Below are 23,638 nucleotides of genomic sequence, written 5' to 3' on the forward strand. Positions count from 1 at the left end.
GTAAAACTGTCTTGTTACCATAATACTCAGCAGTCAGCCTAACTTCTTATCTTCATAAACCATGTCTACAACCTTGAATGATGCTTCATCATTGTCAGATTTAATAAGGCCAGGTGATGATCTGATTTGCCTCGAGCAGCTTAATGTCCTAACAGGTTTGGTGTTTGAGGAAGGTGTTTCAAGTCTTCGTTAGAGCCACCATTTGTTTGTTGAAGTAAATCCAACAGGCTGGCTGGGTGTGGTGACGGTTGACTAAGTAATCAATCCCTTTTCCACTGCCTCTTATTAATCCCTGTATCCCATTCCAGTCAATGCGCTGTAAAGGCCGAGCTGGATGTATGCAAGGGTGTGTGTCCAGCGTGCAATTCTGATTTTCTACTGAGATTATAGAGTTGGTTTCGCCTCTCTGGTAATATCGAAGGAGCTTCTGAGCGTTAAATACAACGAAACACTTCGCTTAATTGTCCTTCACGAACGAGCAGTTCTCTTTGACCTCGGATTTGTATGGTGTTCCATGTCTGCTATGTGAATGTGGGATTACACCATTACGAGAGAGATTTTCAGCTAAGGCTGCAGTTATATTCTTGTTCTTATTCTACATCCTGGAAAAGTGACGGTGAAAAACATACAGAAAGAGCTAAACAGAGAAAAAAGTGTGTTTACAGTGCTCATCATGTCACCTCAATAGACAAACAGTGTGGGTGTATTTTGCCCTGCAGGTCCAGTACAAAGGATTGTATATTGTATTTCACTCTGCTTGTTTTTATAACAGAACAGCCAAAGATTTTTCCACTCAGGTTAATCTTTATTTCAACTGGAAACATTCATCACCTCACATACTGTACAGCACTTACACAGCCAATTTACATAGCTCAAGCTTATTTTAAATAAATTATAGGAAACTAAAAGTAATGCTCTTCTTGTTTTTATATAAAGCAAAAACACATATTTCAAATCTAAATGACATCAGCACATCTCCCACTCATCTTGAACTTCAAATGTTAAGTAAATATATTCTCATTACTTCTTCATACAGAAGGCATTATTCTGAAGTTAAATTGCCTTCAAGCAAAATTTGATTTCACAACGCCTTCATTCTTGTACATGTACCTGTAAAAGCCACCCAAAATATACATGAGCTACGATAATATGTAATATTAACTTATTTTTTAATTTAAAAAAGAATGTACACTTATGAACAATTGTTTCTGTTAACATTAGGAGTATTTTCCTGTATGCTTCACTTCATGCCATGCTGGCTCTCGTGGTGCCTGCGGAGATCCACCTTGCGCTGGAAGCCCTTAGAACAAACGTCACATCCAAACGGTTTGAAGCCCGTGTGTTTCCTGCTGTGGGTGATCAGGTTGGAGCTCTGGCTGAACGCTTTGCCACACACTTGGCATTTGTGGGGCTTTTCACCTATAACATGCAAAAATAAAAAATAAAAAGCCAATGAGAAAAATTCACAATCAAATCTTGGATCATTTTCAAATAATTCATGTAAATGAGTTATAGTTTCCTTTCATGCTGTTTCTGGAAAATCAGGTTTGTTATCTCTACCAAAAATGGCAGCAAGAGTTTTTCACCATAAACCTTTGGTGAAGAATCATGCCATTGTTCAGATTTGTTAAACATTTATTGGCAACGAATGTCAACTGCATAGAGTTCCTTTTACAGAGCTGTGCGTGAAGCAGGAAAACCAGATATGCAAATCTACAGGACATTTGTTTAAGTTTCTGTTTCTGATTTATCAGCAGTTATATTACTCCTGGAAACAATTCCTGCATGCAGCACCTGGAAAGCAGACGATTACAGTGACAAGAATCTAGTACAGTTAGTACTTTGTTTTTTTCTAGTATCATAAAAATATAGCTGCACAATGTAAAATAATCTACGCACCAGTGTGAATGTACGTGTGTTTCTTCATATCAGACTTCTGGTGGAACCTCTTGCCGCAGTACTGGCAGGGGTAAGGCCTTGTGTCCGAGTGGATGAGCAGGTGTGTGGAGAGAGTAGAGGAGCGCTTAAATGACTTCCCGCACATCTTGCACTCGAAACTTTTTTCCTGATCAAAGACAAACACAAAAAAAAAGTGTTATACAGTCAATCAATGTTTGACTATCAGAAAAGTTGAGCATCCAGGTCCTGTCTTGATCTCCAAAAACGAAGCTGACAAAAACAATTCATCTTAAGGTCTGTTTAGTAGCTATTCTGAAGCTTGTCATCATATTCCATGATCTTCATCAAGAAATAGAGTGGAATTCAGCATTTTAACTCGAAGCGCAACTTTTAAGGCAACAATAATTAAGAAGTCCTTGAAGTGACCAGAAATGTGTCATTTGAATTCCATGACAACAGGGCAATCTCCAGCTGCTGAGGAAGACCATATGATATGACGGAAAGCTCCAGAACAGCTACAAAACACACTTCATGACAAGATTGTTTTGTCAGCATCAGAAAAGATTTTGTTTCTAAAACCCATTAGTGAAATCAACTGACTTAATAAATTATAAGTCATTACTATTTCAGCCCCAACCATTGTTATAATTTTTTAATTGACTTGAAATGATGACTTTGTTGTCCTGATGAGTACTATATAATACAAGTTCATCAAGTCCAAATGATGAAAACATACTGTACTCTATAGCATGCCTTATGTTTGGCTTTAAAATCTCAAATATGCATATTCTTCTTCTCTTCTTCTTTAAACGAGTCTTTTAAACATGATACGTGTTTTGTTTCTTGATAAAAAAACAAAAAACAACACAATGACTTCATCCCCTTCAGTTCCTTGCCCCATTATTTTTGCTTGTCCAGGGAACTTTGTCCAATCAGTGAAAAATAACCCTCATGATGTCATCAGGGTTAGCAGAAAGGTAACAGAAAGCCTGCACTAACAAATTAAATAAAGATGTGATGAAGAGACTACATCACTGAGGTGCCCCTTTAAATGGAGTAGCTCATAATGTATTTATTTATTCTGTGTTTGTCACTGGTATACCTGAGAGTGGACATTCATGTGTTGCTCTAGGCTGACAGCATGGCCAAAGGTTTTCCTGCAGATGCTGCAGCCGAAAGGTCGCGTTCCACTGTGTGACCTTCTGACGTGAACCTCCAGTCCGTGGGGTGTTGAGAATACCTAAAACAGAGTTAGTCCGTCAATAGAGGCGGATAAAAAAAAGTGAAAAACTCATTCAGAATATCCTTGAAGTGGATATACTGTAGGTATGTAAAGAAGGGTTAAAGTTATCTTAACCTTTAACTATAGGTTGTATGGTGTGAGGCTGACATGTTGATTGTACCTTGTCACAGGTGATACAGTGGTAGGTGTTGGAGGTGGGGGAGTAATGCGTGCTGCAGTCCAGAGGCTGCTGACGCTGAGGGCTGCGGCTGCGGCTGATGTGAGTGCCGTACAGATTGCTGGCATGCTGCAGCACCGTGGGGCTGAAACTCATCTGACGGAGCTCGATAGAGGAGGGCACCGTATCCCAGGCGTAGTAAGGAGGGTATTCTGCCATGGGAGGCTCTGAAGATGCACACATACAGGCACAAAAACATCTGTCATTACAAGTTATAGTGGAGACTATGCTATAAAAAGATGATGGTGTTTGCCAGGCAGCTCACCAGTTAGGTAGTAAGGCTGTGTGGGTGCAACAGGGGGTCTGGTTGGCTCTGGGTGAACAGGCAAAGGGCATTCAAGCTTTGTCTCCTCATTTTTAAAGGTGCAACTGTCTGTGGAGGAAAGCTGCCCTTCTGAAGGAGGCCTGTCTGAGGAGTCTGTGCTCTCCACCTCTAGTGGGACATCTGCAAATCCACGACAAGTACAAGTGTGATTAAAGCAAAGGATGTGGCCCTGTGTGATAACAGAGAGAGTAAATATTCTATAAAAACAAAACCCTGCTGGCAGTTCCTCTTGGAAGACATTTCGTGTCATTTTTGTTTGATCAACTGGAGCATAGTGTTTTAGTTAATATGTTAAAATTAAACTACATGCTTATCCATTTATTTTGCACAGAAATCGCAATCCATGTACATTTTTCTAATTGATCAAGCTGTCATTCAACTATATAAAACAGTAATCGTGCTGTAAGTGGTCAGTAGCGATATTAATGTCACAACTGTTGTTTCCCTCATACATATTTCCAGAAAATGTCAAATTTTTTTAGTCTCACCTGTTACTGTGGAGGCCTTCGGGTCCTCTTCATATGATCGGTGCACATTATATGAAGTGCATCTTTTGTTTTTCACCAAAAATGAGCGGGGCATGTTGATTGATCCTGCACCACAAACATTTTGTTGTAAACACAGTATCACTTAACACATACTCAGGAATATAGTAGCCTACGGATGCCAATAAAATATTGATCGAGTCAAAATAGGTCAAAACAGAAATTTAAAGCACATAAATTAATCTCCTAACACTTTTATTTACATCATTTCAGTTTTAATAGCAGGCGGGTTACTGTGTTATAGTTAAATTGATCAGAAAATATTAATAATAAAGTCACGCGCTAATCGTTTTATAGAATTGTTCTATACTATTCTACTGTTTCTTTCCACTTGTTTAACATGCCAAAGGTTAAAAAATAGTTTAATTAGCACATTCTGGATATTTTCACCGGTTACATTAGCCCTTAAAAAAGAAATAAAACTTTAAAAGTTACCCTCTGGCTGTGTTTAGACTTTATTTAATAGGCAGCAGCTACTCACCGTTAATTTAACAGGTTCCCGTCGAAATGAAAAGTGAAGTAATAATAATTTCCTTCTATGGAAGTCAATGAGCTCACTTCAGCAGCGGAGACATGAAAAATGTGTCGCAAAAAATCCTTTTCTAAAAGTCAGCAAAGCAAACCAGTGTTAAACCATCACACTTGTTGCTCTCTCTTTTCTCCCCTCCCTGATTTTCAATCAGATAATTTCGCAGGCGAATCTGACTGTGGTTTCAACCAATGAACAGGCCATCCTGCAGGTGGAAATTTGCGTAAAAAAACACACGGGCCTTTGCTGTCCCTGGAACAGTTACACAAAACTACCAGTACTCCTAGAGAAACTAATGTTAAGAAGAAACGTTCAAGTCTAAGTTAATAAAAGCAATTATTAGGCAGTTGTAACTTACGTGTCAGTGCCTAATATTTTTTATCCGACTGCCTGTTTGCGCTGTTCTTAGAAACACACTAAATCATTAAAAGGTTCAATTTAAAAATTAAACGAAGAAGAAAAAAAAAGTTACAATTTTAATGAATTAAATGAGACAAAATATTTCCACTTCACAATGTTTGATTTACAAGATTTACTTGAAGTAATGCCTTATGACTGTGTTGTGTGCAAGATTTAAATGGCCAAAAGATCATATGAGACTGTAGCACCTCCAAAGATACACACACCAAACCAGTCTAAGAGATTATTAATATTGACTCTGTTCTTCTGAGTGTATTGAAGCATGGCAATATTCATCACGACAGATTTTTTCACATGATGCTTTGGTGTCACAAATGTTGCCTACTGAAAGGCAAGAAAGCTTTTGATATAACAAAATTAGACAATTCAAAAATAAGTTTTGATAAAGGATTTTAACGAGATACGTCAATTTGTCAAATCATGTTAAAAACAACAAGTTGAAGACTTCCATGGGGTGGAAAAAGGGACAACGAGGGGGAGGAGGAGAAGGAGGAGGAGAGGATTACGCATGGATTTACCTGTACAAGTGCGACATCTTGTGGACAGTTTTTATATCAATTTTGAATTTTGAAACTTGAATTGGGCGTTAAGACTTCAGATATTACTTGGACTTGGATGAAATAAATGTTTATGTATGATATCAAATTATTCTTATTTTTTTACATTTTAAAAAACAACAATTGAATTAAGTTATCTGACATTCCACATGGAGAAATAAACTTCGATCATCATGTAAATCTAGTTTGATAATGCAGTTGCTAAGTCATGAACAGTGTAACCAGAGGGTACCTACTCATCTAACACCCTGCACCATAAATATATATAATTTATTTATAAATGTAGACATTACTAATGTAAACAAACCCTCAACAGCAACAGACCATAGTGTTAGTCCAAGTATTAAAATATCTCTAAATAAGTGGCCAAAGGTTCAATGACTATCACTAACACTATTACATTTTAACTTAAACCTGTTTTTACGTTTTTAAATCATGTTATGTGATGTGTAGTTGCTGCTTGTGTTACATATGTATTTTGTTTTATGGATGAACAATTAAGGTAAAAACCAGTACAGGTCTGAAGGATTGACCCCTACAGTGATGGGATCCAGTGGCTCTGTTATGCTGTGGGGAGGCTTTTTCCAGCATGGTTTGGTTCAACTTGTCCCCTTAGATAAGAGTCACTGCAAATCAATACAAAGGTGTTCTGAATGATCACCTTTATCCTATGATGAAACATTTCTATCCTGATGGGATGGGTCTCTTTCAGGATGGATATGTAGGACACAAAGGAACACTCAATGGTTTGATGAATATAACGATGATGTTATTCATATGCTTTCTCCTTCAGAGTCACCAGAGTTCAACCCAATAGATGTTCACATATGGGAGAATGGACCAATATGTTAGACAGCGCTCTCCATCACCATCATAAAAACACCAGATGAGGGGTGTTTACATTCGGGTGGAAATGTATATTGAGGCAAGGGCAAATTCATAAAAACAGAAAAGTACTGGGCTGAATATAGAGCCCTGAAAGATACAATCTCTTCAGTATTTATTGGCAATGCAATCTATAACATGATTGTATAGTATGTGCATAATTGTTTACTTTTACACTGAAAATACTGCATACCAGCTTATTGTTCACACTGTAGGCTCATATAAATCAACCCCTGTCTATTCTACACTGTAGGGCAGTATCTTTAAAGTTAACTTTTAATCACCTTAAACTTAGTGTACTGTTATCTAAGTCCTGTTTTTCTCATGCTCTGATTCGTGTATGTAAATGTTTCTGCCAGTTTTGAGCCAAAATGAAAATCAGTCGATAACACTGTCAGGCCAGCAGCTTAATCAGAAGAATTTTGATAGTAAGAGGCACATTTTGCCAGTGGCACAGATGCAAAGTCATGACATGCTGTAGCATTGGTAATGAGTGTATGGAAGCCCATACGAGGAAAACAAAACAAACAAGGATGAAATGTTTGAAAGGGAAAAAAATCTAAATCAAAAGTCTGATTTGGAATATTAAAAATATAATAAATATTACTACCACTATATTAAGTGGCACTATGACATTGAACATGGACCTTTATTGCATGTCATTTCATCATTGCGTCTCATTTCCCCCTAATATCTCTACTGGAAGAATCCCCAATTAAAGACTTAAAATTTGTCCCTACAATAAGTGAAAATTTCATATAATTTTGCTCTTATCAGTAGTTTTATATTTTGTATATCTTGCATAATTGCTATTTAAATACTGTTTCCAGCTTATCTATTGCTCACTTCACAACCATGTCTACACTTTTGCTGTTTACCAACTGTTTTCTTTTTCTGTTTTGTATTGTTGGCTCTACAATTCATAGATATAGACACAGATTTTACTAGCATAACTTAAAAAAAAATTAATGTACTTGTAGTTTGATGCAATAACATTTCACTATATATACTTGTATGCATATGTGAGAAATATTTTGATCTCTTGATTTTTATATAGAAAGTCTATTTTGTTTAACTTAGAATATGACTTTATATGACTTTTATTTCAACTTTAGTGTCTCATTGCTTTGACTCATCATGAGGATGTATTATTTTTAGCCTTTGTAACTTTTCTTTTCCTGTCATGTATGAACTTCCATACATATTGATCTCTTAAATACCTGGTTAAAAAAACACACGAATCTGCGCGTGCGCTCTGTACATGTGGGTCACGCGAAACCGCATTACACGCACTCCATCCCTCCACCAATCATCAGCTGGGACAAACACTCCTCAGCTTCCCAGCACAGAGCCACGACTTGTGTGGACTACGGATGAAAACACGACTTCTAAATCATTAGCCTATCCGCAAACTTTATTTTAGATGTTGTGCGGGTTGAATGAGCCGTAGAAGTCGCGTTTGCGCAGTTGCGGGGAGCGCTAACTTGCGGGATTAGTTTGCATGCAGCCTGACAGCGGAGGCTGACTGCGGTGGGATGGGCTGTGAGGTGTTCAAGATGGCGGCGCCCTGTGGAGTGCAGCTACTCTAACAGGTAAACAGGTCCGATTATTGACATCTTCTGTGTTTCTTTTACAGCAAAGCTCAACGCACATGACTTGTTTAACTGAACGCTCGCTGTATGTGTCTCTTTCCCGCCGGTTAAACGCGGCTGACAGGCGGGTTGAATCCCCGGGCTAGTGCGGGTCGCTGCTGCCAGCTAGCGTTAGCTGTGGCCGCCGGGACCGACCTGTTCCCGTACAGACCCGCAGATGGTTTACTGGACGTCTATGATTTCATCCCAGTTTTATCTGCGTTTTTGTGTGGGGTTGCAGTCGGTGCCCGGTGTGCCCGAGAAAATGTGCCTACATATTTGTATAATCGGATAAAGTAAACCCAACCCTGCCCATTGTTCTCTGCGAGTTGTTTACGACACGCACACACGCACACACACATACACCGCAGCTGTCTGTCTGTATGCATGTCACTATAACACAATAACATCACGGCCTGTGTGCATTTCAAGCCTCTTGTTTGATGCATTTCATTGCAATCTATCCTGCAGCTCTCTGCATCTTTTCTCACTGCTCTCTTTCAGCTGCAGCAGCTTGAATTGGGTTTAAAGGGCATGTTCACAATCTTTTAATTCTGTCTTAAACCAACAGCCAGGTGCCCCAAATGAGCCCCGAGACACGTTTTATTGCTGTAATCATTCTTCCTGTTCATACTGACCATTAGAAGTTCTCTTCATAATGGACTTATAATGGAAGTGATGGGGGGCGTCTTTTGAATGCCAAAGTGCCCCGTTTTGTTATTATACTTCTCCTCAAGAGGGAAACACTGTATGAGGAGGCAAAAATAGGGAATTTGATGCTAAAAAGACTGTAAATGTGGCAGATATCCATTTAACAAGACTAACTCAGACTGTTAAAGCCTTATGTTGTCCCCCATCATTTATACTGAAAGCGCATTTGAAGGGGATCTCTTAATAGCTGTCATGTTCACATGGGCACCTGACTTGAAATATTGTGAACCTCTTCCTTTTAACTGATTTTTCACCCTATGAGCCTATCTATAATAAATGTCCTGTTATCATGAGTTCACTCGCCGGTCATCAGTCAGGCTCTCCTGCCAACATTGAGACAAAATGGGTCAATGGTATGACCTCCTCGACTTCTTCTGTCACATTGTGCTGGACTCACCGCCTCCACTGTCACCGCGTCTAATGTCAGTTTGTCACGACTTTGCCGAAACCATGCAAACTCCTCTCAGAAGCAGGACCGTAGCCACAGAATTTATAGCTTTGAAAGTGTTTCAATTACTTGGAAATGTCATGTTATTGCACTTGCTTTAAAGCTTTTTCCAAGATGGCAGGAATAAAATTATTGATTAATATTATTATTATTGAAAGTATTGTTTCCGAATTCATTTAGATATGAAGTCAATACCAGAGTAGAAAAAGTTGAAATCATACCCACTGACTATTTTTTTTAGTATTTTGTTAAAAATGATGACTCATGATCCACAATTTCATGAATCACCCCTTTCAGAATGATGCCGAAACTCTAGAGACTGCCGCATGATAAATGAGAATTTGATTTACCGTTACCATGTTAGTCTAATGCGATAAATATCAACTGAGCAACATGACGTGATTTTTAACTTGTGATTAATATCAGAGAGGACTTTCCCTGTTTATTTTGACGTCATTTTACTTCTGTATTACTCATACCTGCACTTCAGTTACTCATACAGCTATTAGATACGTAGTGTTTGTGTATATTTGATCCTCATTGATGTGATAAATTTGACTTTTGTCTACATTTAATCATTTATCTATATCCTCATTTTTATCTCGTTATTTTGGAGCCTAAATACGTGTGGACTCATATCCTGTTATTGCTGAAACGATAAGCCAATCCACACAAAATCACTGCCAATAACTCTAATTCCGTTATTTATAATCAAATTGATTAATCGTTAAAGTCCTTTCTATCAAGCAAAATGATGAATATTCACTTCTTCCAGCCTTTCAAATGTGAGGAGTTGCTGCTTTTGGACCGTCAAAATCAGTACTTGCAAGTTGTATTGAGCTTTGGGAAAAAGTAATGGGCATTATTCCATATTTTTGGACATTAATAGACAAAATGATTCATTGGTTTATGGAAAAATAATTGAATAGCAACTGATAATGAAAATATAAGTGATTATAATCCTATTTCCCACTTCTATCTGCTAACTGAACAGAGCAGTTGGGCTGAAGAAAATAATTTCTTCAGATGAACCGAGCAGGCTGTTTCGTCCGTTTATTTCTTTTTTTTAAGACACAGCTGTTTATTAAATATTCATGCAGGAGAAAAGGAGACTGTTGCTAACAGCATGTGCGCAGCCAAATGTAATTTTCAGTGTGTACATGGAAGAGCTCAGCCTGCATAAAGCTTCTTTGTGTCATGCTTGAGCGTTCCCAAAGCTGCCCGAAATCACACCGAGGGTGGTTGCTGTTTGTGCTGATGACCTGTCCCCTGTGAGACGACATTGGTTTGGACCACGGGAAAAAAAAACAAAAACAGAAGTTTTGAATCCACTGTCCACAAACCCCAACTCCTACACTAATGACCCAGCAGTACAGTGATTTTTTTTTTTTTTTTTACGAACACCTTCAAGCATTTATCATCTCGTTCGGATTGTTATGAATGAGAGGGCCTTCTAGGAGACTAATATTGGCCTCTGTTTTTATCTAACATATGACTTAAGTGGAAATGAGATAAAATACACTGCATATTGATTCATTTCCACATCCACAAAGCTCCCGTTATCTTGGTTTTGGTAGCACATGACTCTATGTTGAAAGATTCAGTATTCAGCACTAATGGGATACTTTATTGCCTATATATGTGTTTAAAAAAACCCCAACAACCAATTTTGATCATATTATGATCCTAATTATCTTCTCACACTCTGAGTGTCGAGGCTTTAGTGTTGAAACGAGATCCTGAGAGCCGATGAGATCTCTGCTGCTGATTCATTACTAAGCTCCTGGCTGCGGACACGCCGGCTGTAATGACTTGCCCATCAGGATTATTTATGCCCATTTCCCAAATGGAGATTTGCACAGCTCCTCTGGCCTCTTTAACTTCAAATGAGTGACTCAGTGTCCAGCCTAAATGTATCATGGGCAACATAAATAGGCCAATAACCTGAAATGGTAAACACATTAGGCCTGCTTGTGTTTGTTTTTTTGTTTGTTTTTTTTAAAGCAAATTTGTGCACTCATGAATGTTAACTATAGTTCCTCATCCTAATGCCTAAGGTTGGGTTCCTCTAGTGGGTCAAATAAGGTGCAGGTCATATATTTGGTTCAACCACTGTCTTAATTACTACTTGGAAATTTTCCGCTAATTTGTTTCCCTTAATCTGCTTTACGTCTGTTGCCTGATCTTTTCATGATTCGTGCTACTTAGTTTAAGCGTGGTAGCCGAGGTTTATTTTTGTTGTTTGTTGTTTGTGAGGTTGTGTATAGTTAATTTATAATATTCTCAACTCCTTTTGAACTGGATTGCTGGAAGTGATGAGTAACAATTGGTTATCAAAGTTACTTGGGAAAACGAATAATGCCTGCTCAGTGTGTATTTTCCGGAAAAGAAGCTAACGAAATTCATGCTCACATTTTGGCATGTCGCAATAGAAAAAACACAGGTGTAAATAATACAATTTAATGATTGGCCGAGTTCCATTTAGCTGCTTCAGTTTCAGGCTCCTGGTATTGTGCGTGCCGGCTCACTGTCACACTGTCATGGTTTACTGGGTCAATTGAATAGAACAGAGCCATCGTTAATGTTATTAGTTACAGCTGCTGTGAAAAAGGGCATTACTCATTAAATGTTAACTTCATCAAGAATGAACTTTTGACAACAGTGACATTTTAAAACGTGGACTGAATTAACATCGTCATATGACAAAATATTCATGAAGGGGCCTTGATCAATACTTTTATAAGCAATGAATCATCAGCTTTCTTTTGGGTAACTCGATGCTCTCGAGCATATTTAGCAGCTAAGAGCTCCATATCTCCCTTATACGGAAGATGATTAAGGCCACATGTGAAAAATGTTTAAGAATTCTGACTTTAATCTCAGAACTCAAATCAGTTTTTCACATGTGGTCCTAATCCTCTTCCGTACCCTCTGGAGTTTGTAGAGACCAAAAACAGCTAAAATGAGAACAAATATTGGACTTACGTTTCTGTCCATCTGATGATTGTGACTCCAAATGAATACTGATGTTGGATAAACTGCTGGATGTGTTTAATAGTACAGTGAAATATCAGCAACAGACAACTGCATAGTATCCACGAAAACATGTCATGCACACTATAGTAAAAATAGGCGATTCTGTCCAAATATCAGTATACACAGGGTTTAGCTTGTCTCTAGAAAAAGTATAGACATAAAAGAAAAACTAAATAAAGGTTGATGTGTCAGTTGAGCTAGCTATTCTTTGATATTTGTGCTAGTTAACCCCGTGATGACCACCACACAGCTTGCAGTCACTTTATTCAGCAGTATTTACATCATTTTTTTTAAATCAAATGGATTTTCACAGAGAGCAGTGTCCATTTTTCACTGTACACTCAGTTGCTGAATTGCCTAGTATGACCCCAGACCCTGTCGACCAATGAGCAATTGCACTCGGGCAGATGTGGATTTAAAGGATAAAGCTGGCAATTTTTTTTATATTTGTCTTATCAACAAATCTCATGTTCAGAGCCAAACCATAAATGAACTCATCCTATTTACGAGTATTGTCTGTGTATCCAAAGCCTGATATATCTTATTCCTCTGTGGTGTATAACTCTGTTATTGTCTCAAAGCTATAAAATGTATCAGTCACACCGCTGCACTAGGTGACATGTTCATTTTGCTATTAAGACTACTGTTACTGTAGTTTACTTAGAAACTACTCCAAAGACTAATAACGGCAATCACATTTTCAGTCTCCAGGGAGTAGTTCTGTGTACGGTAGATGTCCATTCAGCATGTGCAGGAAAACCGCTCCATTTATAAAGCCTTGCAAGCTACATTGTAAATTGCTCAAAGAACTTCAGTGGTTTGTCTTTGATTTGTCGACTGGAAAAACATAGAAAACTGCCAGCCTGATCTTTTAAGGGCCTTGCTCAAGGCAAAAGAAAGGAACAAGAGTTGCTTTTTCACTTTCTTTTGCCTCTCTTATGTGACAAATTAGGACATCACAAAGATGTAATATGGGCCGAACATGAAAACAGCCTTAGGTCTGTTTGTGATCGTGGTTCATCATCAGAATGTCACCAGTAGATATATTATAAGAGTCTTTACAGTGATGCGTAAAATGAGAAGAAACCATGCATAAATACTCAAAACCAAAATTTGAATCGCAGAACAAATAAAGGGTTCATCAGCGGGATTAAGAATAAATTGGGCAAAGACTGGAGCTTATTTGTGTGTCACTTTATAGTAAAAACATTGTCTTCAGATGTGTATTACAATTATAATCTGCAGAAAAATATGGACATAGTGTCTGTGGTATTACATGAAGGCTTTTAACGGTATGATCTCATGAAGCCATGCCAAGGCCATCCTGTCACCCAGAAATATAGTTTGTTTTTTTCTTTAGAGTCATTATTCATTCTGTCTGAGTAAATTAGATGAGGGACCAGTTAACTCATTAAGCACATTTAATTTTTTTTGTTAGTTTTTAAGAAATGCACAAGCCCTTTTCCAGTTGGTCACATGACCACTAATCCAAGATCTGAGCTCTGACTAATTCTGGGAAATGTTTATGAATTGGCTTTTGGTGCGACGTAGAGCTGCCTGGAGACTGTATTGGTGGGTGGCCCCAGGAGTCCTCCAGGCAGGAAGGGACGGACACGGCGAGAGAGCGCGACGCTGCCTCCACCTCCACCTCCACCACTGCCACCATGGCCAGGGAGCAGCCCAACATGGGGGACCTCCTCCCGCTCCTGGAGACCTCCGACCTCCACCAGCTAGAAGAGATCAGAGGCCTTATCAACGAGCAGCTCAGCACTGGTACGGCGTACTGTCAGCATGTTTGTGTCCAGCTTTGACAGATTGGAACTTTACTGATAAATTTGGCCAGCGTGTCAAGATCATGCCAGATTGCTTTAATATTTTATTATAATTTTAATATCTCTGAACAGTTGTATGTGGTCAAACTTCCCCCTGTTGGTGTCATTTCTGTGAAGTAGTCCGCCTACTACTCTTTTCATTTAAAACCTTCTCAAAATATACTCTCTGTTCTCCTGGAAGAGCGAGGATCCATGCTGCTGAACGGGCTGGTGGACTACTTTCTGGAAACTAACTCTGCCCAGGCCATGCATATCCTCTCCTCAGTCAGAGAGCCACATGACAAGGTGAGAAACTCCCCCATGAAAGCTTAGCCTCACTGTTTATAACCAATGTTTTCACTATTTCCTACCACCACATTGTAAATACAGGCATTTGGACTTTGAATTTTTTTTCTAGTCAGACAAATGAAGTTATTAAAGTGTTTTTTAATTATAATACACACGCGCACACACACACAGAAAAGACAAGAGAAAAGGGAGTAAGTAAGTAGTCTGTCCAGAAGTTTGTCTCACTTTATTTTCCCTTATAAAATGTGTCTGTGGACTGACTTTAAGGTTAAGGACTTAAGGAAATTTATTCCATGTTGTTGTTTTTTTGTGTTTGCATGTTTCCATAGCAACATAACAAACGTGGTATTGTTGCGGTTTGAGGCTTTGAGGTCCTCATCATTCTTTCTCCAGTCCTGTCTTTATCCACCTCCTAATCAAAACGTCCAATTCATCCTGGCCTCTGGACTTCCTTTCTATCTATATTAAATAAGGAAAATGAAAGTTAATTAAACATAAAAGAAACTCGACCTATCTTTTCACCAGAACTAACCCCGCTGTGCCTCCCCCGCAGCACCTTCTGGACAAGATGAACGAGTGTATGACCAAACAGGCCTGCCGGCTGCCCACCCTCACCCTGCTCGGCCACGTAATCCGCAAGCAGCCGTCCTGGATCCACAAGATTGCTCGATACCCTCTGCTGCTCTCGCTGCTCAAATGCCTAAAGGTAACGACCCAGTTACGACTCAGCGAACAAAGACATCTCCTTGTCAAGGCGCTGAGAGGTGTTTGTGTGTGGACGAACGGGCTGTTTTTGAGATTTCTCATCCAGCTGCTTCTATAGTTTAGGTCATATTCAGTGATTCTGGTTTCGGTAAATGTTTGTTTGGATTTATTTTGTCACTGATCCTTTTAGGCTGGTGTTCAAGCCTCTTTGTAAAACTTTATTCAGTGTGATTTTGACCAAACCAAAGATTTAATATTGGTTAACATTGAACGTGTTTTTAACTGCAACAACCAACTCCTTACAGGATTGATGTTATTGATCAGCTTTGTCAGTCAGCGCTCCTTTGGAGAAACACTGTATGTTTGCCTACTCAAAGTGAACAGAGGTGAGCTTTACAATGCTGCTACTCAAATGTTTGTTGATTAAATCCTCGATTAGATTAAGTTTTAGCCATGCTGTTGGTCTCCTGCTTTCACCCAGGCTGAAATGTCTCCACAACTACAGACATTCATGGCACCCAGAGGATGGATTGATCAGTTGACTTCTAGTCTAGCGCCATCAACAGGTCAAAAATTAAATTTGGTTTAAGACTGAATACCTGCAAACCTTATTACATTCCCATCAGCCCCCAGTTGTACTTTGTGTTTAGTGCCAGTTAGTAAATGTTAGCATTGCTGACATGCTAAGCTAAAATGGTGACTGTGGTAAACATAAACAGTATCTCTGCTAATGGCAGTGTGTTTACATTGTCATTGTAAGCATGTTGAGGTTAGCATTTAGTGCCCAAGTATAGTCTCACAGAGCTCCTAGCACGACTTTTTACTCAAACAACTGTAACATTATGTCTGTTTCAAAAAGCTCAAATTGTCTGAGTTAGAGCTTGAATTGAAAGGCTCCATCACCCTTATTATAAAATTACCAAATACCAAATTACCAAATGGAAAGAAGACCCCAATATTAATTCTGTACACTTAAATGACTCTGAATAAAATCCAGAGAGATTCCCCCACTGTGAGGTCAGCTGGACATAGAAGGAGAAAACAAAGAACAAATGTTAATAACTTCACGGACCAGTGACAAAATATATAAACTCCAATTTTTACAATATGAACTCAGGTTTGAAGAGAATAAATAAAGAACAACATCTGTCGCTTTTAATTATTTCAATCAACCATTATTTCTTTATTTTACTGGTTTGGGTAAGGTGTTCCTTTGTCATAAACTCTAATACTAAACCTTTTAATTTCCTGGCAGACGGACACGGACGTAGTGGTGCTGATAACTGGAGTTCTGGTGCTGATCACCCTGCTGCCCATGATCCCCCAAGCTGGGAAACAACACCTGTGGGAGTATTTTGACATCTTTGGCCGCCTTGCCTCCTGGAACCTTAAAAACCCCGGTAGGAGCTTACTGTCACGTCCCTAACAGACATGCCATTGAGTTTATTGTGAATGGGTCAGCTCCAGCTTGCTGTCAAAACCTGGGGCGCTAACTACTCTCATACTAACTTCTAGTGAAGGAAAAGAAAATAATGAATGTTTACACAGTTGTCTAGGTCAGTGGTTCTCAACCCTTTTCAAGTCAAGGTCCCCTGAATTGGTACGTATTAGATGTCAAGGACCACTGGTGTCCACTGGTTGAGAGCTACTGGTCTAGGTAGTTAACTGGAGTGTGAAAATCCAAATTTGGTAAAAGAGGAGGAAGCTTGCATGGACAAAATACTGCAACTTGGTCTGCTAACTAATTTGCTGTGAAACCTGTTGTTTAGCCTGTTGTTCGTGTGTGTTTTCTTTCATGTTTCGACATATTCAGGCCATGTTTCAGAGGTTTACCTAATCCACCTGCACGCCAGCGTCTATTCACTCTTCCACCGTCTCTATGGCATGTACCCGTGCAACTTTGTGTCCTACCTACGCTCCCATTACAGCATGAAGGAGAACATGGAAACCTTTGAGGAGGTAGTGAAGGTGAGGATATTATACCTGCTGCTGTGCTCAGTTGACCCTCTGAAGAGCTTTGTAGTAAAACAATATTTCAATCCTTTTATTCAGCCCATGCTCGAACACGTCCGTATACACCCAGAATTGGTGACAGGAACCAAGGACCATGAGCTCGACCCCACCAGGTTAGTGTCATACTGTTCTACCTGGCAAAGGAACCATTCAGTGTTCTAATGTTCTCATCTTGGTCTCCTGCATCATTTTGACTAATGCTTCTATTTTTTTGCTGCAGGTGGAAAAAGTACGAAATCCATGATATCGTCATCGAATGTGCCAAAGTGTCTCTAGACCCTAAGGAGGCCTCATGTGAGGAGGGATACGCCACCATGCCTGAGAACTTCTATCCCCAAGTACACCTGCGACCACAAGACTGCACTTCCAGCCCCTACACAGACCTCCACAGCAGCTACGGTCAGTTAAAAACAGTTTTAAAAAAACAGATATGTTTTCTTTTACTTAAATGGAAAGCATGTACTATGCTAGACATGTTACTTTGAATAAAAGGTGGACAAACCATGCTGACATGTTACTTTGAATAAAGATACACATCCCATGCTGATACTGATTTTCCTGGAAGCATACACTGGTTTTATTGACTAGTTCAGCCTTCATGACAAGTCAGTGCAGTCTCCTATGTGACCCAGTGGTTAATAAGTAATTGGAAATGAGGGTAGAACGCTGTTGATTTGTATTTTTATCAGTCTGCACTTTTCTTTTCATGATGTACAAGATACAGCAGGAAGATGAGTGTGTAGTGTTATAACAGGAAATGGCAATCTGAAATAACATCAGTGTCCACTCATGATTATTAAACATAATGGGATTTCCTGTTTACTATAACACTAATAAAACCAGCTTCTTGTCAAACATGAAAGCTCAGGTTTGGATGGGATTAACATTAGAGCTATTGAGGCTTTTATGATTTTTTTTTTCTCCTGGAATTTACAGCAAAAATATCTCACATCAATATATGTAATGTATGATTTATTATGATGGTTCAGGGCTACAGTATCCTGAATAATATTATCTTAGGAATTATAATTTACATTTTTAATTCACAGTTATTATAATTTAAGGATGTCTTGTGACATATTTGTTTGACATGAGGGCCATTACTGACTTGTCATAAAGAGAGTGTTACTGGTTTTGAACAATCAGTTTTGGTGATCACTCAGCTGGTTAACAAACACAAAATTGATTATCATCTTTATAATTGTTTAATCGTTAAAATCATTTAACAAGCAAAAGAAAACTAACTTTTGTCTGTCTCATATTATTGTAAATGGAATATCTTTGGGGTTTGGACTGTTGTCACATTGTGCTCTGGGAACACGTAATCTCACTGTTAAACCATTAATTGATACATGAACATAATACAAATGAATCAACAATGAAAATAATTATAAATAGACAATTGATGATGATTATGGTATTGTTATTTGGTTTTGTTTCTTTTACTTTCGATATCAAACCTTGAGTTTTCTAAATGGTTTAAAGGACAAACACTGAAGTAGAGACAGACCGGAGGTCATTCAAACATTGATCAGACTCTTTGTCTTCTTGACAACAGGAAGCTCTTCTTCGACCCCATTCTCGACTCCACGGCAGCCGCTACCCCCGCCCCTGTCCTTGCCCCCCTTCTCAGGGACACAGTCCTCCTCCTACCGTAGCCCACAGACCTCCAGACGCCAGGTAAGATCATCCATAATGTGGTCAAAAGCCGCCAAGAGTCGTGATTTAGGACTCGTGATTGCTCAGTAACTGATGATCAGAGGCTAATATCAGAGACCTGCCTCATTAAGTTTGTGTTTGCTGCTAGCTGTTGTACACAGGGTCATGTTTACTCTTCATATATCATCTGTCAGATCTGCTGAGTAGATTGCTTTTCTCCAGAAAGCCTTCAATGCCCTTAATCAGAGCAGGGACTAGCCCAGTGGTTTTTTAAGACGTGGAGAGAAAGCGGACAGGCAGTTTTTGAGTCATCAAAGTCAGCGGGGCTGGCAGACAGTCGGGTTTCCGGAATTACAACTCATACCCCTCTGTCCTCGTCCTGCCACCTCTCTGTAGTCGCTCCTGGGGGTTGGTTGCCTTGGAGATGCCGTCTCCCCATTTCTATTATTGGACCAGCCACACAAGGAGGGGGTCCGGGTGTTTTTCTGCCCCCTGGGGTCTGTCTGAGGATTTGTGTCCGTGTTACACTCTACCCCCTCAAATCCAGACAGATGGTAAATTGGGAGAACATGGAATACTCGCTGTTTTTAGAAAATACTATAAACTATAAATGTTCAACAACTACAAATAAATCAGAGTTGGGGTATTATGGGGATGGGTTTGTGACTTATAATGACTCATAGTCTTATAATTACACTGTCAGGGAACAAGCAGTGAGGCTCAAGAACACCACGGTTGTGTAAAACAAAAACAACACAAGATCATTTATTTACAGCTTAAGTTTAATTTAAGTCATTTTAACAGTAGAGCCCTTTTAACTCAAATTAAGGTCAAATAAACAAACAGCAACCTATACTGACCTCAATATACCGGACCCAACACATAACACATGACAAGGGAGGGTTTATATAGACATAGCTAGCCTACACATGACTCTTTATCACAAATTAACCATTACACAAACATTTCAACTATTTACAGTTAAACAACCAAAAAACCAACATAACATAAAGTCTCAAAATAATGAAGTTTAACTGAGTCCTGAAAGGCAGACTCCCCTCTGGCATGCTCAGTTGGCCTCTCCCACTTCCTGCCTGCTGCAGCATCTTTACTGACGCCACTTTTTTAGCCAGAGGAGGACTCACCGAATCCATAAAATACAAAAAAAAACCAAGCAAGAAATGTTAACGCGTGCACCCAAATGAGCAAATAAACTGTGTGTGCTGTATGAAAACAAAAGGCAGTGTTTGCTGTCATTGCTTGAAATGTTTGTTAACGGTGCTAAAAAGAGAAGCACTAACACTTGGTGTCGACATGTGGTGCAGCCGCCAGACACACCAAGAAAACTCATTCTGCCACAGCAGTCACAGAAGAGACATGCTTCCCTGTTACATCAGCCAACATACAAACCATCATCTGATCCACTGTCACTACTGAAGACTTTTATATGGAAAGGCTTGTTTTTCACTACAGCTGCAAATAAATACACAATGCAACAACCAGGGTGAAAACATGCAGGATAAAGCTAAGTTTGAAGTTGTAGTATAATAAAAAAGTTATAGTTCAGTTATAATAAATAGAGCATTAACAGTAACCTACTGGAATGTCCATGGAAAAGTCATTCTGAACTATTTCTCTCCAGTTTAAAACAAAATTATTATTAGAATTTGGGTCAGTCACTCTGTTTTATTATATTAGTACTTAGTAGTTCATTTCTTTCCTGTTTACAACAGATGTTTTGAAAGTCATCTGTGAACTTTGTTGCACTATCAGCAGTGAATGAAGAAATGTGTCACATGATGTGTGAGTTTTCTAATGTGTTGCATTTCCTGAACTCACTCTCTAATGAGTCAGGGTGTTAACGTAGGATGTCCCACAGATGTTGGTGTATTTCTAGTAGTAGTAGTAGTGGTAGTGGTAGTGGTAGTAGTAGTAGTAGTAGTAGTAGTAGTAGTAGTAGTAGTAGTAGTAGTAGTAGTAGTAGTGGTTTTGGAAATCACAAACTAAATTGCAGTTACTTCAGTTGTGTCAGATAGAAGTTTATCTAAGAACTTTGGCACATAAAAACAAAACTATTTGCACAAGGAGTGAAATGTGTTCTTTGTTATTTAGGTGAACTAAACCTTTAAGCAAAAGCACATGAATGCTCATTAATTGCTTACTACAGAGTGCCCTCTTTCACAGGTTAAGACCCACATGTATAAAACCAGGTGTCCCATGTAGACCCGCACAAAGCATTTATCTTTGCTCGTGTCTTTTTTTAATCTGTCAGATTTGTAATCATTTCTCTGTCTGGCCTCGCTTTTTCTTTACAGAACTCCACCTGTGAACTCAACTCTTCCTGTGGGGGGAAGGACCCTCTGTGGAGCCCCTCCTCGTTGTGTGGCATGGCCACGCCCCCCTCGTCCAGGGGCATGTCGCCCAACTTAGAGCTCTCCCACAGTGCCTCACACCTTCCCAGCCGCTTCCACTGCACATCAGGTCAACACTTACATCTTTATGACACATTTAAACTCTTTTAGGGGGGCTGAGGGGGTCTTTATTTTAAAGTTTTAACTGAGTGCACTTTTCTTCTCTGTTGACGCTGATTGTTTTGATCCAAGCAGGAGGAAAAGGAACACCTGCGTCCAGCACTCCAGCCACCTCTTCCCCACCTCCCACCCTATCAGATGACTTCCCCATAATCTCCTTACCAGCCAACACAGTCCAGTCCAGTCCACCAAGAAAGGTACACTCCAGTTTATAGAACTGTGTCCTCAGAACAGTGAGATTATGATTTTATTCAAAGACAAACATCCTGATAATGACTTTTTAGATTATATTTTTCAGCTAGCTGAACTGTAAAACTCCAGTGAATAGATTCATCCCTCGTATGCTCTGTTTTTCACAGTTTCACGATAGCTTAACTGATCTGGATGTTGTTCGTTATAATTTGCATAATTAGGCAAAATACAATACCAGCCGGTTCAAATGATCTCATTCGTATTATCTTGAAAACTCATTTCATTGACAGCAGGAGGCAAATTGATTTATCAAACATGGTTTAAGCCTTTGATAGTTTTGCACTCAAAAGTAAAGAAACAGGGAAGAAGAATTGAGTTCATTACAGTCATATTATTGGTTCTCAGCAGTGGTCCGATGCTTGGATTCCTGTCTGACAAATGTTTTTTTATTTTGTTGTTATGTGAAAAAAAAAAGCATTGTGTTGTTTAACAGTCGTGCTAAAATTGAATTTTGTGACTTTCTAGGATCGCAGACAAGGAGAAAGCGGTAAGCCTGCACTGGTGAGACAGGAACCAGTGAAAGACCAGGAAAAGAGTGCAGATGGAGCCGCAAACAGGGGTCAGTCCTGACGATTTTCATGACTCTGATTTAATCATGTTGAACAGTAGATGTCTTCAGGGGTGCATAATTGTGGAAGCAGCCTGCATCAGACTCCCCAAAACCCCAACCCAAACCTGACAAATGAATTTGCAGGAGAGAGCCCTGCTCCATAAGAGGCCTGAGGGCAGTCAGATCCAAGGATCATTAAAGCTGATCCAAAGTGTGGTCGACCTCGACAGACTCTGATAGAGAGAGAGAGCACAGCCAGCAGCATGATGAGCCACCGCTGACAGAAATACACAATATTTTTTGTGTTTATGTTTTCAGAGCAAAGCAGGAAAACAGACACACACAGCTTATTCTTAGTAATAACAGTAAACACAGTCATAATTAAAGCAAATACAAGCCAATTTTTCTTTAAAAAGTAGAAAATTGCATATATAATTATACACAGAAAAGTGTTTCAAATTGGATACAACACAAAAAAAAAATGTTAGTAGACTGACCTGAGACCTTTTGCCAGACAGTGTAACGGGTCTTAAATCTTGTCTTGATTACTATTAATCAAGTGGGCCTGCATGAATCTCTGTTAGTGATGCTAAATGCAGAATAATTGGATCATCACTCATAATCTCAATCAGGTGCAAACGTCTGACCACCTTCCAGAAAAAGAGCATAAGAGGGCTATTTGTATTTTTGCTGTTTTGCCTTTTTGGAGAATTTCCTGTTTCACACATTACTCACGTATTTCCTCATCAGATGCGGTGGCTGCTGAGAACGTCACCATGACTTTGACGGAGCTGTCGGTCTACATCAAGAAACAGGAGCTGGAGCTTCAGCTGAGAACAGAGAAAGAGAAGGAAGAAGGTGAGTATCGACATGCTCCAACACGCAGGACCGGATCCGGTCAATACAGGACTCAGCAGGGAAATTACATTGAGGGTATCGGCTTCAAAATAAGAATCCACCAAGATCAAATTGTGCCGCGCACCAGGCGGCCCAACAAACAGAAAAATAGATGTTTTAAATCTATGCTTTACCAGACCGTTAGGAGTTAACCTGCTTTGCGTGCAGAAATTAGTTGCCTAACAAGCTTATAACACTCTTGATTACTTTTCATGTTTGGCAAAGGAAGGCATGCGTTCATGTGATTCATAGCTCAAGTATTGGAGGTTCGTGTGTGTGTGTGTGTGTGTGAGAAATACTGGATCATAAGCAGTAGTCTGCATCTGCCTCAACATGAAGAGTTCTAGTAAAAATAAACATGAAAATAGCATATACACTATAGAATGTAGAAAATGTGCAAATGTGAATATTTATTACTTATTACGTATAAAATACAAAAACACTATACATTAGATAAAAAAAGAA

General features: G+C 39.2%; 2 protein-coding genes across 2 annotated transcripts in view; one reads left to right on the plus strand and one right to left on the minus strand.

The window, feature by feature from the left end:
• Positions 1-1,068: 1,068 nt before the first annotated feature.
• On the minus strand, positions 1,069-4,266 carry gfi1b (growth factor independent 1B transcription repressor). The gene is made up of 6 exons (XM_053340244.1): positions 4,173-4,266; positions 3,625-3,804; positions 3,303-3,526; positions 3,002-3,139; positions 1,900-2,065; positions 1,069-1,419 (listed from the first exon to the last, which is right to left on the minus strand). The coding sequence occupies exons 1-6, from the start codon at positions 4,264-4,266 to the stop codon at positions 1,241-1,243; spliced, it is 981 nt and encodes a 326-aa protein (XP_053196219.1). The 3' UTR covers positions 1,069-1,240.
• A 3,684-nt stretch (positions 4,267-7,950) lies between these two features.
• tsc1b (TSC complex subunit 1b) overlaps positions 7,951-23,638 on the plus strand; it is a 28,081-nt gene continuing 12,393 nt past the window's right edge. Inside the window, exons 1-13 of the mRNA XM_053340238.1 lie at positions 7,951-8,212; positions 13,998-14,219; positions 14,460-14,563; positions 15,120-15,272; positions 16,527-16,671; positions 17,085-17,239; positions 17,324-17,397; positions 17,505-17,683; positions 18,843-18,964; positions 21,259-21,424; positions 21,550-21,671; positions 22,192-22,285; positions 23,027-23,134. Of these exons, the coding sequence (XP_053196213.1) occupies positions 14,111-14,219; positions 14,460-14,563; positions 15,120-15,272; positions 16,527-16,671; positions 17,085-17,239; positions 17,324-17,397; positions 17,505-17,683; positions 18,843-18,964; positions 21,259-21,424; positions 21,550-21,671; positions 22,192-22,285; positions 23,027-23,134 (1,531 nt within the window). The 5' untranslated portion in view covers positions 7,951-8,212; positions 13,998-14,110. The remainder of the gene's footprint in view (positions 8,213-13,997; positions 14,220-14,459; positions 14,564-15,119; positions 15,273-16,526; positions 16,672-17,084; positions 17,240-17,323; positions 17,398-17,504; positions 17,684-18,842; positions 18,965-21,258; positions 21,425-21,549; positions 21,672-22,191; positions 22,286-23,026; positions 23,135-23,638) is intronic.

This window comes from Scomber japonicus, chromosome 19 (assembly GCF_027409825.1).
Source record: "Scomber japonicus isolate fScoJap1 chromosome 19, fScoJap1.pri, whole genome shotgun sequence".
NCBI lineage: Eukaryota > Metazoa > Chordata > Actinopteri > Scombriformes > Scombridae > Scomber > Scomber japonicus.

Excerpts from the sequence above, each read along its gene's own strand:
- gfi1b (XM_053340244.1), bottom strand. The coding sequence starts at position 4,266 with ATGCCCCGCTCATTTTTGGTGAAAAACAAAAGATGCACTTCATATAAT. Across the intron at positions 3,527-3,624 it reads ACAGCCTTACTACCTAACTG|AGCCTCCCATGGCAGAATAC; the intron begins GTGAGCTGCCTG and ends GTGCATCTTCAG. Across the intron at positions 2,066-3,001 it reads ACATGAATGTCCACTCTCAG|GAAAAAAGTTTCGAGTGCAA; the intron begins GTATACCAGTGA and ends GTCTTTGATCAG.